The sequence below is a fragment of the Elephantulus edwardii genome, unplaced genomic scaffold (assembly GCF_000299155.1).
Source record: "Elephantulus edwardii isolate Elephantulus edwardi_28Jun2011 unplaced genomic scaffold, EleEdw1.0 scaffold00148, whole genome shotgun sequence".
NCBI lineage: Eukaryota > Metazoa > Chordata > Mammalia > Macroscelidea > Macroscelididae > Elephantulus > Elephantulus edwardii.
In genome coordinates, this window is record NW_006399898.1 from 6121663 (window position 1) to 6136234 (window position 14572).

General features: G+C 43.6%; 1 protein-coding gene across 1 annotated transcript in view; it reads left to right on the forward strand.

Annotated features, from left to right (window-relative positions):
* IFT81 (intraflagellar transport 81 homolog (Chlamydomonas)) overlaps positions 1–13230 on the forward strand; it is a 111361-nt gene extending 98131 nt beyond the window's left edge. The window contains exons 17-18 of the mRNA XM_006894657.1: positions 5270–5315; positions 12578–13230. Coding sequence (XP_006894719.1) covers positions 5270–5315; positions 12578–12760 — 229 coding nt within the window. The 3' untranslated portion in view covers positions 12761–13230. The remainder of the gene's footprint in view (positions 1–5269; positions 5316–12577) is intronic.
* Positions 13231–14572: the final 1342 nt, after the last annotated feature.

Below are 14572 nucleotides of genomic sequence, written 5' to 3' on the forward strand. Positions count from 1 at the left end.
TGATGTGCTGTTCCAGTCGTTTTTGGATAATCTTCAGTAGAATCTTGCTTGCATGCGAAATCAGTGAGATTGTTCTGTAGTTTCCGCACTCTGTTGGGTCGGCATAGTCAATAAAATACTAATAATCATCTTTCTAGTCTCTGCTTTCACGTAAGATCCAGCTGATATCTCTGATGCCACAACCTCTTCTGAATTCATCTTTCTGATAGTTCTCTGTTAGTGACCTAGTTGTTTTTTAATAATCTTTTGCCAGATTTTACTTGCATATGATATTGTTTGATAATCTTCACATTCTAATATATCACCTTTTTTGGAAATGAGAACAAACACAGAGCTATTCCAGTGAGTTGACCAGGGCAGCATCTATTGCCTAAAACACTTACTTAGTATTCCATTAGGTCCTCTACTGGCTCCTCAGTCCTCTGCTAGTCCATGAGTTCCTCTATTATCCTATCAGTTCCTCTGCTAATCCATCAGTTCCTTCCTCTAGCAGTCCATCAGGTCCTCTACTAATCCCTCAGTTCCTCTAGCAGTCCATCAGGTCCTAGGGCCTTGTTTTCTGCCAAGGCCCTCAGTGCAACTTAGACTTCTTTCTTCATTACTTCTGGTTTTTGATCATGTGTTACTGCCTGAAATGGTTCAGTGTGGACAGTTTTCTTTTTCGTATGGTGACTCTTATTTCTTCCATCTTCTTTTGATGTTTCCTGCATTTTTCAAGATTTTGCCCATAAAATTCTTTCATGTTGCAACTTGAGGCTTGAATTTGCTCTTCAGTTCTTACATCTTGAGCTTTTTCTTCTCTCTTGGCTTCCTAAGTCCAGCTCCTTGCACCTGTCATCAGAACACTTTGCTTTGTCTTCCTAAGCTGCCCTTCAAAATCCTCTGATTAGCTCTCTCACCTCAGCATCCCTTCCCCTTGTTTTGACTTCTTTTCATTCAATGCAAATTTCAGAGTTTCTTCTGTCATCCATTTTGATCGTTTCTTTTCCCTCTGTCTTTGTAATGACCTTTGGCTTTCCTTGTTGCTCCATGACTCATCTGGTCCTTAGTGTTCAGTGCATCAAATCTACTCTGATGGTGGTTTTTAAATTCTCTTGGGACACAGACAAGCTTATATTTTGGTTCTTCTGGACTTATTTTGTCTTCACCTTCAGTTTAAACTTGCATATTAAGAGCTCTGGGGGCCTAGTGAGTAGAGAATTGTGCCAGTAAGCCAAGCATTAGTGATTTAAATCCACCAGCTTCTTGTGGGAGACAGATGGGCATTTTCCTTCTGTGCAATTTACAGCATCTCCAAGCCCTCTGGAGCTCAGTTTTTAAGTTCCAACTCAAGGACATTGAGTATTTATTTATTTAAATTTTTTGTGTGTGTACCATCAAATCAGATCTGACTAGTACAGGAGATTATCCTTCCTTCTCCAGCAGAGCATCTGGTGGATTCGAACAGCTCACCTCTGCGATTGCAGTGCAGCTTCTTACGACTAGGCCACCACAGCTTGCCAGGACATTGAGATTTTAAATAAAACATAGGATTCACTTTTTACTGGATTGTAGTTGAGACTTTTGAGTGGCATAACCATTAATATTACTAAAATTGAATATCATTGCAATCTAAATTTTCCTAATATATGGCTCCCTGAAATGTAAGCTAAGCTGAAATACGTACAATAGTGTTTTTTTCTAATAGTGTACATCTTAGACTAAAATTGTATTTGCTCAGATCCTTTCACTGAATGTACATTTTTCTCAAACATATTTGTATGGTCACTGCAAAGAATTTCAAAGGTAATTTTGTTCTTTAAAAAGAAAAAGTTTTAGAAACACATTTCAACTTTTCCAAAGTTACAATATAAATAGTTGAGATACTTCCAAATTAAGTATTGATTTCTCCCCAGTTTTCTAGACAGGTGTTATTTTTCCTCATTTAAAAAATCATTGTAGACTGCTACCATCCCTTCATTTTTCCCCAGAAAAATACTGAGCTGAGCCCTGGTACAAGAATTAGCAACAAATTATCATTACTAATCCCCAAATCACTAACACTTTTGTAAAATATTATTATAGAATAGTATTTCTTTTGGTTATTCCATTTTCAGCACTTGCAATTACTGTCAGCATTTCCAGATATAAGACATTAACTCGGCCTGGAAAACTGTCTGCAAATGTTTACTTAAAGAGGCAGTGTGTTTTAGTGCAAAGCTTCAAACGGAGCTCGGATTACTTTACTCCTAATCCTAGTTTTTCCAGTTGCTAGCCGTGCTTGGGCAAGAGGCAAGTCCCTTCCTCCCGGAGACCAGTATACGTTATCATTGAGGATTGAATCAGAGCTAAGCGGCACAAAAGTGCTTTGGAACTTTTAGTCAGATTTTTTGACAGTAGCAACCCCCACTGTCCTGTTTTCCAACTTTAAGCCCTAGGCCATACTTGGCACATAATAGATGCTCTGTAATTATTTGTTGAGTAAATAAAATTTAGATATTAATGTCATCCGGGGAAGTAACATGAGCATGTTGGTTACTTGAGAAACTTCTCTAAAATAACTTGGACATGTTTCAAATTTAGGGTCGCAAATAAATCTTGTTTCAAGTTCCCTGAGCTGTAGCTTGGTATTAGCTTGAACCAGTGTACCATCTGTGTCCTCTGAGCTGGCTTTTTGTCAGAAGGTTGGAGAAGCAAACGGTCTGGCTTAGTGTCCCATACATTTTAAGGGGGAAAGAAGGTTCATCAGGACTTTGTTTATTCCTTCCTCATGCTATACAGCTTCTCACTTCACTTCGGCTTAGCAAGGACTTTGTACCCTTGACGGTCACTGTCTCCATGCGGGTAATCACTCCCCCCTCCCTCGTCTAAAGGCCAATCTTCCTACATTTATTAACAAAAACCAACACCTTTCCATTGAGTCAACTCCACTTCATAGTGACCCCGCGGTCAGAGTAGAGCTGCCCAGAGTGTCCAGGGCTGCAGTTCTGGCGACCTAACGGGAGGAGTGTGTTGCTAACCCAAAAATGGACAGCCTTCTCCTGTGCCGCTCACAGCTGCTGGAAACCCGCTGGACCCTCAGCCGGAGGTCGCTTCCAGCCTCGTGGCAGTGAGGGCAAGAGGCTCACTATAGAGGCGGTCTCTCCTCCGGGAATGTCCGGGATCAAGTGACCGGCCTCTCAGTAGACAGCCTAGTGTTTCCCCACTGCACCACCAGGGGCCATGCCTTCTCTTCGCTACGGTACTTGGACTTTTTATGGCTTAGCGTCCAAGTTTTACACTCTTCTTGTTGTTGTTATTTGCCATCGAGTCACTTACGACTGATAGTGACCCCATGTACAAGAGCCCTAAACCCTGCCCTACCCTGTAGTTCCCTCACCGTCTCTGACACACCTACTCCATTACCCCAGTCACTGAATCGATCCGTCTCATCGAGTATCTTCCTCTCCGTGCTGTCCCTCTACCCTCCCAAGCATGATGTCCCTTTCCAAGGACTGGTCCCTCCTTGCACCTTGTCCAAGGTATGTCAGACAAAGCTTCAGAATCCTTGCCTCCAAGGAGCAGCCTGGTTTCACCCTCTCCAGGACGAACCTGTTCGTTCTCCTGGTGGTCCATGGTATATCCAACACTCTTCTCCAGCACCACAGCTCAAAGGCATCAATTGTCTTTCTATCTTCCCTAGTCACTGTCCAGTTCTTTGACACATAGCACATAGTTTTGAAGACTATCGCCTGGATCAGGTGCACCTTAGTCTGAAGCCTGATGTTGTTGCTGTCAGTCCTCTGGAGAGGTCCCTGACAGCTGACTTTCCCAGTGCAATTCGTCTCTTGATTTCCTAGTATATAGTGCAGTGGAGCTTTGTCCAAAGACCCCAGCACATTTTCTCTCCATCCAGACTTGAGATCCAGAGTCTCTTCCCCTCTTGGCTGTAGAGGTCCTTGTCATCTTTTAATGTTGGTTGCTCTTTGTCCCCACGTGAAGGCTTTCTCCTTCCTTTGTACACTATTAAAACATAATGATAGTTTTAAAAAGCATACAGTGTGGTGTTATTTGTATGATTTATTGTGGATCTTTTTACCTTACACAGTTAATTGTTGGCTAGCCCACATACAGTACAACCTCGTCTAGCTTGAGAGTAGAAAAACCAGAGAGTGCCCAGCTACCAGTGCAGCCTGCTGTGCCCGGGAGCGCACACTGGAAGGCCCAGTTAGGAGTGAGTGGAGATGCGGGGCGGAACTCAGATGCCTTACAGTGGTCACGTTGGTCGGTTCCAACACAAAGCAACCTCTTGAGACAGAACTGCCCTGTGGGGTCCCTGGTTAGGATCTTCACGAGCAGACCGCGGGGTTGCTGTGTGCGTTCAAACCTCCAGAGTTTTGATGAGCAGCTAAGACCGTTATCATTGCGTGCCGGGGGCCCTTACAAGTTTACCCTGTGCGCACAAAATTGAGAATAAGACACAACTTCGGCTTTTTCTTAATTTATTCAGAACTTTTCAGCTTCACTATTGATTGATCTTCCTCGTTTTTTTATACCACCTCATAGTAGTCCTCTGAAAGGATGCCCATATTTTATTTAACTCTTTTCCGTCTGTCAGCATGTAGGTCATTTACAGATTTTTGCTGTTACAAAAAATGTTGAAGTATCAACATTGACGTAATCTCCGCTTTCACTTTTATGGTGTTACAGAGCAGTTTCTGTAACTTCCAGAAGGGAAATTGCAGGGATAGATACTTTCTAATATCTATTTGAAATGTGTATACTTTTTCCTTACTGCAGATCTCTTCAAAAACAAAGCATAATTTAAGCCAATTGGTTCGGGTTGCTTTAAGGGTTTAATTTACCAGAAATAGTACTTAACATGCTAATTATCTGCAGTTAATTTCATATGTGATGTTTTGGGGGTTTCCCCCCCTTAAATTACTATTTACTAAAAGCACTGACTAATGATAGGTAGTGAGAATACTTGGTGATAGTTGCACTCTACATCGCACTGTCTGATGTCTTGCACACCCCGCTCTGCCACGCACGGCCTGCGGGTGAGCCCACCTCCTGGTGGCCTGGCCGTGGTTTCTGAGGACGCACCTCTTCACAGGAGAAGGCACCTCGCCGTGCTGCTTCCACAGGCCAGTGCATTTGAACACACGACTTTTCTATTAGCAGCCAAATGAAAAATACATTATGCCACCAGGGCTACTTATATATTTAAATACATATGTTCATTGATAACTTAGGTACGTGACCCCATCAGTAAAAGTAGTGAAACTCTCCCATTATCTTATCTCCCTAGGGAACAGTATACCAAACAGATCGCTGAACAGGAGAACCTTGGGAAGGTAAGAATGTGTTATTATTTTGTTTTTCCTATAACAGGGGTATTTTCTGATTCAGGTTTTCAATACAAGGTTGTGACATGGTCATTCTTTGTGGTATCTTCTTCTGGGGAAATTGGATGCTTGTTACCTCTCAAAGATGAAGACCTTTACTTAGGAATTTAGTTGTTGGAGATTAAAGGCACAAATGGAGTTTTTTGAACACTTTCTTGTGTTTTAGGAAGTTCACACAGAACATTTGTTTTCCACTCTGTGTGGATCACAGCAAACTGTGGCTAACCTTGAGGAGAATTGGAATCCCAGAACACTTGATTGTGCTCATGAAAAACCTATACGTGGACCAGGAAGCAGTCGTCAGAACAGAGCAGGGAAATACTGCATTGTTCAAAACCAGGAAGGGAGTGCCCCAGGGATGCATCCTATCTCTGTACCTTTTCAATTTATATGCAGAACAGATCATTTGGGAGACTGGGCTTTATGAGGAGGAATGTGGCATCAGAATTGGAGGAAGGCTCATCAACAGCCTACATTATGCAGATGATACAACCCTGCTTGCTGAGACTGAGAAAGACCTGAAGCGCTTGCTGCCGAAGGTCAAGGACTGTAGTCTTCAATATGGATTGAAACTCAGCATCAAGAAGACAAAGATTCTAATCACTGGGCCAATTGGCAGCACCATGATGGAGAAGAGATTGAGGTTGTTAACAGGTAACAGCTTGCTGGGCTCCACAGTCAACACTGTTGGCACCAGAAGTCAGGAAATCAAAAGACTAATTGCATTAGGTAAATCTGCTGTCGGGGACCTTTGCAGAGTACTGACAATGTCAGTCTAGAGACTAAGGTGCATCTGATCCAGTCCATGGTCGTCACAATTACTTGCTATGCATCAGGGAGCTAGATAATGACTAAAGATGACCGAAGAGTTGATTCCTTTGAGTTGCGGTGCTGTAATCTTGAACATAAACATACCACTAATCCTCAAGAGAACAAACAGGTCTGTCTTGGAGAGGGTGAAACCAAGTTTCTCCTTTGAGACTAGCATTTTGAAGCTCCGTCTCACGTACTTTGGGAATGTGGCCAGGAGGGACTGACATCATGCTCAGAAGGGTGGAGGGAGAGCATTGGAGAGCAAGACCCTGGATGAGATGGATTGAGTAACTGGAGCATTGGGAGTAGGTGTGTCGGAGTCAGTGAGCCTGGCTCAGCACAGGGCAGGGGTCAGAGCTGCTGTATACGGGGTCACTATGAGTCGCAGGCAACTTGACAGCACATAACAACGAGAACTTGATAATCACACGCGGATTGTCCCCTGGACGATGGTTTGCAGCCAACACCATGCGTCAGTGCCCTCCCGATTTCCGCCGTGCTTCCGCATTTCCGTTCACGCCTTTCCCTGCCCGTTCCTGGCTTGCTTTCTTGGTTATTGGCAAATACTGCCTTTTAGGTGTCCTCAAGTGCACATTCTTCATGAATGCTGGTTCACTTGATAGGTCAGCCTATGGTTTGGTTGAGAGGTGGCCTCTGGGAATGGCTTGAGTTCCTTCCCAGAAGAGTGACTTAAGGAGTCGGGGTCAGGGATTCCCCTAGACTATAGCAGATCAGGAAGTCTGCACTTTTCCACAGATTTGAGTTTTGTCCTGTATTTTTCTCTCATTCTAACGAGAACCTTCTGTGTGTCCTTAGTCAGAACGCTGGTCGTGGAAGGTGGTCACCGTCTAGTTGTGTCCTGCGACTGGAGCCGGCTGCGGTTTAGGTGGGCCATGAGGTCTCTGGACAAATGGCCTCCTTGAGTCTTAGGTTTTCTCCGTGCTCCTTTGCTCCAAGAGGGAAGAGACCAATAGTTGCATCTTAGATGAACACTTGCCAGCTTTTACGATAACCAGGACCACTCACCAAGCTAATCTTTCTAGCTTTGTAGCTTTTGTTATGCTTGTTGGTCTGGCTGTCCCCCAACACTGTGTTACTCACCCTGGGAGTCCAGAAATTCAGTCCTGTGAGTTTTTTGGTTATGTCTAAGGCATGTCCATAGCGGTGCTTTCTGTGCTCTGGTATGTATAAAATCGTACATGCAACATACACAAACATACATTGTTGTTGTTGTTGTTGTACCATCAAGTCAAAACTGATCCAGACCTGACCTTCTAGTGGGTCCTCAGTGGCAGGAAGTTGCATGAGAGGAGATTGCCCGTTCTTCTCCCATGGAGCACCTGGTGGATTCGAAGCACATACCTTTAGGTTGGTAGCAGGAGTGGCATCCATTTCTTAAATAGCATGCCTGTGCAAACTCTGTGAACTTTGATAAATGTCGACAGTTGTAGAGGGCCTTCAGGCCTTTTGTTCATAGGGTCACTGTGAGTCGTGCTTGACTTGAAGGCAATCATCAGCAACATCAGAGCTTATTATATATGTGTGTTAACAAATCCATAGTTATCCTATATACGTGCTATACTGTACAAGTGCTGTCCACACCTATACAGCATGCGTCGCTACTTGTGGATTTACTCACAAATTATGGTTTGTTTGCTTGTTGTTTCTGGGTTGTATGTATCATGTTGTTGTACTTGTTGTTGTTGTTGTTTACCATCAAAACAATGACGACTCCTAGTGACCCATGAACAACAGCGTTGGGCCGCACCTGTCCTGCACCACCCTCTCAATCTGTCGTACCCAAACCCATTGTGGTGGTCACTGTGTCAGCTCCATCTTGCTAAGGGTCCTCGCTGACCCTCTTCCGTTCTCTGCAGGGACTGGTGCCTCCTGACAGCCTGCGAAGTTTCACCAACCTTGCCTCCCATAAGCACTCTGGTTGCTTTTCGTCCAGGACAGATTTGTTTGGTTTCTGTGTGTCCACGACCTAATCAGTACTCCTTGCCAGCTTCTTAGGTCTTCCTCATTCATGCTTCAACTTTCAGCTGCATAGGAAGCAGTTAAAAATACCATGGCTTGAGTCAGGTGTACCTTAGCCTGTAAACTGACATCCTTGCTCTTTAGAACTTTGCAGAAATCCTTGAGAGCAGATTTTCCCAAAGCAGCACATCTTCTGATTTCTTGGCGGCAGCTCCCAGGGATGTGAATTGTGGAGCGCCAAGTAAGATGAACTTGAGGGCAGCTCCAGTCTCTCCTCCATCTCTCCTGATGGACCTCTCCGTGCCTTCCTTTCCTCTGGTCACATTGTGCCCTGTTCCCTCGTACTGTGTTACCTTTCTCATCACCAGAGTCAACACACGTCTGCCTCTGCTCAGAGCCTCTGCTCTGAGTTTCTTGGCTCCTTACGGTAGCAATCTCATGCAGCCCATCTGTGGTCGGCACAGTGGCCTCCGGCGTCGTGTGTTCGTGTGAGGTGTTCTGCAGACCCATCACTATTCTTGGCCTTCTGTAGTACCCCATTGGCTGTGTACACCGCAGTTGGTTAATCCCATCATCCACTGATGGACACGGAGGTTGTAGCCATCTTTTCGCTCTTGGGAACAGTGGTGCATTGAACATGGATGCGTATGTCTGTCTGTGTTCTAATCCTCATTTCTCTGGTTTGTATACCTCTGAGTGAGATAGCGATAATACGGTTTTCGTATTTTTAAGCTTTTTAAGGAAGCAGCATACCATTTTCCACAGCGGTAGGAACCTTTTACAGTCCCATCATCAATGTGTAAGAATTTCTGTCTCCCCACAACCACTGTAGCTTTTGTTACTCTCTGATTATTTTTTTTTTAGTGCCATTATTGTTGAGGTGAAATGATGTCTCATTGCCACTTTGATTTGCATCTCTAATGGCCATTGATAGAAAAGATGACAGGAAAAGAATCGATGCCTTTGAGTTGTGGTGGTGGAGAGTATCTGGATGTCCCACATATGAGAAAGCACTTAGAGAAAAGTACAGCAGAGTGCTCCTTGGAGCCCAGGATGGCGAAGCTGGCCTCATGTTGTCTGGGCGTGTTGTGAGGAGAGGCTGTTTCTTGGAACAGGGACACTGTGTTTGGAAAAGTGAGGTGTCAGTGCAATAGCGGGAGACCCTCAGGAAGGTGGACTGCCTTGGTGATGGCAGCAGTGGGCACATCTGTTGGTCATAGGGTCACTGTGGGTCGTACCCGACTGGGTGGCTCGTGACAAGAACGTCACCGCACTGAAGAACCTGGTGGCACTCGAGGGTTGAGCCCACAGCTGCTCAGGATAAAGACGTGGGAGTCTGCTTGGGTCAGGACGTCGACCTTGGAAAGCCTGTGGAGTCGGGACACCGCTGTGCAGCCTGGCCCTGTGCTGCAGGGCTACTCGTGAGTGGACACGGGTCCCAGGGCCGGTGGCAGTGAGCGTCCTTGTGTGTGTGTGAGCCGCTGCGTCGTGGTCGCTGCTCAAGTGTTCGTAGCCTTTTGCCCACTTTTCAGTTGTTTGGCTTTTTGTTGTTGAGGTGTTGAAGTTTTCTTGTAAGTTGTAGAGAGTAGCCCCTGTTAACATGGGTTGTTGCCAAAATTGTTCCCAGTCAATAAGTTCTGTTTTAAGTCTTTTGGTGAAGTCTTCTAATTTTAGTAGGTCTCTGTAATCTTTTGCTGTTTGGCACAGATTTACTTGGGGGGTGACGGGCAATCTAACTTTAAAAAGCACAGAGCGTATGGCAAAGTTGTTAATAACAGAAATGCCACATATTGTGCACTGCAGTTTTTCCAGTTAGTTCCATTATTCCTGTTGACCAGGTGACAGTGAATTTCCTCAGTTCTTTAATAAGCACCACGCTCTAACATTCTACAAGCAAGGTGCTGAGCCCAGCTCCTTACACACCTGACTCCTACAGGACGCCTCACTGGAAGCCCTCGTGAGACGTGGGCACCCTGCCTGCCACCTTGCCTGGGGCTGCTGAGGACGGAGTGTGAGCCGCCCCGGTCCTCTCCGGCCGCTGGACCACGCCTGGAGAAGACGTGCTCAGGCAGCCGGTCAGCCGTGACCAGTTCACAGACTGACTCTTCTGACTGACTTTAGTACATCACCTTCAAGATAGCAGGTCTGTCCGTCTTAAAAACAGACAAAACAAGTGTTCACTAAAGCAGAGAGGAAATGGTCAGCCATCAGGAAAGCTGGCTTCCGCCCAGGTCTCACGACGCTGGACAAGACTCACAGCTGCTTTGTAGTTCCTAATACCCTCATGCTTACACTGACATAGGTGGGTTTTCATTTTTAAAATTAAATTACCTAGGGGAGCTCAGGTGGCCTAGTGGCAAGAAGCTGCAACTACAGTCCCAGAGGTGCACGGTTCGAATCCACCAGATATGCTCTGCTGGGGAAGGAGGGGCAATCTCCTCCTGTACCAGTCAGATCTGATTTGACGGTACACGCACACAAAAATTAAAAAATTTAAAAAAAAATTAAATTACATAAGTAAATTCTCAGGTAATTTTTTATTATTTGAAATCTTTAATGGTGTTTGTTTGGTGGTGACGTAGCTGCAGAGTTTCTCCCGACGTGCGACCAGAGAGAGGTGTGTCGTTTCACACTGCACGTGTTCTTGAGTCTGCAACCAGAAAATGATCTGGTAGCTCTCAAAGCTGCTGGTCGGTTCTTAATGAGAGTAAGGTTTTGTTTCCGTCTTAACGCATTTATACATGTTAGCTGTTGGTCAGAGTCAGTCAATTGCTGAGGGCACACATGGTTCCTTTTTGTTTACGTTTTCTAAGGTAGGTCATTTTTAGAAATGCATACACGTAAGCTCTCTTCCCCCTCACACGTATGCTTTTCCATGGGCAGGTTTCTGAATGGTTCTTCGTTGAGTCTCTGTGAGTCTTACTTGACTCGGTGGTACCTAACAACAGCACCTTCCTTCTGACCGCTCGCCCAAGTATCTGAGATGAAGTCTCACGTGCCTCGCCTCCAGGCAGCGCCCTGATCACACTTACTCCAAGACAGATTTGCTTGGGTTTTTTTGACAGTTCATGTTCTCTCCAGTACTCGGCCAGCACCACCATTCAAAGGTTTCTTCAGTCTCCCTTATTCAGTGCCAGCTTTTACACATGTATGAAGCAGTGGAGAACACCCGGGCTTGCGTGAGGTGCACCTTAGGCTTTAAACTGACCACAGCAGATTTGCCTGGTGCAGCACGTCTTCTTATTGCTTGACTTTTGCTACCGACGGTGTTTGACTGTAGTTCCAAAGAAAAGGAAATCGTTGATGACTTCAACCTTTCCTCCATTTGGATTCACTTCTGAAGATCCTTGTTTTCTTGAGGTTGAGGTATAATCCGTGTTGAAGGATCTTTGAGTTAAAGGCTTTGTCTTCCGCGTTTTCTGTATATTGAAAACGGCTCCTACTGTGGAATCAGATTTGAAGGTAAACTCAGCACCACCCTTGCTTTTCAAAGAGCTGAGAGGCCAGACCTCTTAGCTACTATAGTCCAGACACCCACACTTCTCCTCAGCCCGACTCCATCCCTAAGTTCCACAAGCTGACTTCACCAGAACCGGAACCTTTGCTTTAGCGCCTGTCGTGGGCTCTTGTGCTGAAGGCTGCAGCCTTCCGCCCTCAGGGGTGGCACAGTGACTGCAACACTGAGTTGACAGAGAGCAGCGATGATGACTGTGGCACAGATCAGCCAAGGTTACGGTCTGTGGGACAGGTTAGTCCAAATCACACTTGACAGCTCCTAGCAACAGCCTCACCTGCTCCTTTAAGAAACAGTGGCTTCGGAATAACTGTGGCTTTTACATTGCAAGTACAATAAATCTTTAATGAGTGACAGTGAGATTTAAAATTTATACTCTATGACTACTCAGTTGTATTCATAAAGTTAAAGACTTTTTTGTTATGAAGTAAATTAATTTTACTATTTCCAACACAAATCATGCTTCATTCTATCTTTGGTTCTTAAAATAGTTTTTTGAGGCTGTTAGCATTTTTGACAAGTGAATTATTCTAATGCTATAAAATCAGAGTTTGAGGAGTGCTTTAATCTTAGATTCATGCTCATAATTGCTGAAATTCTTGGTCTGACTTAATAACCTCACTAAATACTCTTGTTTTACAGCATAATGATAAAATTGTCTGTTGTAACATATTTTCTTCGTAATAAACGTAAACTTAAATAGACGCCAGGGACACTATCAAATATTGGCAGCTGTATTGAAATGTAAATGATACTTTCTTGATTCGTTTTAGTGCTCTGGTTTGTTGGGTTTTTTCCTTTTCTTTGTTGACATTTGCTTCCCTTTTCCATAGCTGGGATGAGCAGAAGTGAGCCCTCTCAGAATGAATTATTCTTGTTTGCTTGGTTTTTTCCTAAATGACAGAAACTCCGGGAAAAACAGAAAAGCGTACGAGAAAGTCATGGTCCAAACATGAAACAAGCAAAAATGTGGCGTGATTTGGAACAACTGATGGAATGTAAGAAGCAGTGCTTTCTGAAACAGCAAAGCCAGGCTGCCATTGGTCAGGTAATCCAGGAGGGAGGCGAGGACCGGCTGGTGCTCTGAATTCATGTGTCACCTTTTGGGGTTTTAATTACTGTTATTAGGGATCAACACACTACCATGGTGCATATCAGTCCTTGAAAGTAATTTGTATAACTTTTTCTTTCAGATTAGCCCTTCCTTGAAATGTCAAGCTAAGGTAGATTTCAGTTGTAAAGTGTTTAGCACATAAATGAAAGTTCCTTTGTTTTGCTTAGTTTAGACATCAGTGGTGTCCTCTGAGTTTTTATGAGACAGGAGACTAAGTTTAATGTCTGTCTGTGTAAACATATGCTCATTAAGAAGCATGTAAGTTTTTAAAACAGTAATAACCCAATGGCTTAATGTTTCTCTTAATCTTTTTTTAACTTCAGAGGAGTGTTTTAGGAAGTAGTAGCTCTTGTTTTGAAGAAACATTTATCTGAAGTTCAGCAATTCCTACAGTTTCACTTCAGTTTCTTTTCCTTCTGTTAAATCGGGAAAATTTAATATTTATGTAATTGAAAGGCAAATAAAATTTTGTGCAAATATTGTGGTTATTTATTTTTTAAATTGTATGGTTGGTTTGCATCATAATTTATTCTTTTTAATGTAAGTATTCACAATGTCATATTGTTAAATTCAGGAGTAATGCTTCGGTTCACCAAAACTATAATGTAGTCTTCAGGTCTTAGGCCTGTTATTTTAAGTATTAACAAAGTACCCTAACCACCTTAATGTCTTCTTTGTGTCTCTTCATGTCCTTTACCCATTTTTAATTGGATTGTTTATCTTTCTGTTGAGATTTTCTCTAAGTCTCGGAGATTGGACTCTTGTCAGATATGTTATTGCCAAAAAAATGTACTCAGTCTGTAGGTTCTTTTCACCCTCTTAGTGAAATAGTCTGATAAATACTGATTATTTAGGAGGTACCAGTTGCCTCATTTATCTTCCATTATTTGTGCTTTTTTTATGTTTATATTCCATTAATGCTATAGTTGAGGGTCCCTACCTTTGTCCCAGTTTTTCGCCCGTGAACTTTATAGTTCTATATTTAGATCTTTGATCCATTTTTAATTAGTTCTTCTGTATGATGTGAAGGATAGGTCCCGTCTCGTTTTTCCATAAATGGATATCCAGTTTTGCCAACACTATTTGCTGAAGAGACTGTATCTTCCCCATATAATGGACTATAGCCCTTTTGCAACAATCAGCTGTGTCTAGCTGCATAGATTTGTCTGTGGACTCACAGTTATGTTCCATTGGTCTGTGCGCCCGTGACTGTGCCAATACCAGGCTCTGTTGATTGGTGCTTGTATAAGAACTGTGCTGTCAGTTCTGAAATCTCCTGAAGTTGTTCTTCTTTAATTATGCTCTCACTGTCTGCGACCTCTTCTCTTCCATGTAAACTTGGTGGTTAGTGTTTCCACTTTTTTTTTGGACTGTGTGTGTGTGTGTACCATCAAATCAGATCTGGCTGGTACAGGAGATTACCCCTCCTTCTCCAGCAGAGCATCTGGTGGATTTGAACCATGTGCTTCAGGGATTGCCGTGCAGCTTCTTGCCATTAGGCCACCACTTCTTTAAAGAATGTTTTTGTAATTTGGATCAGGATTGTATAACATCTATGGATTTCTTTGGAGGGGGTTAGCATTTTCACAGTGTTAAATCACCCTATCCACAAGCATGGTATGCTTTTCCATTTCTGTAGGTCCTCTTGGTTTTTTTATAGTTGTGTTTTGTCATTGTCTTTATGTTAAGTATTTCACATCCATAGTTAGATTTATTCGTGGGCATTTTATCCTTTTGAGGGTCCGTGTACATAGTATTATCTTCCTATTTTCCTTTTCAGGACTC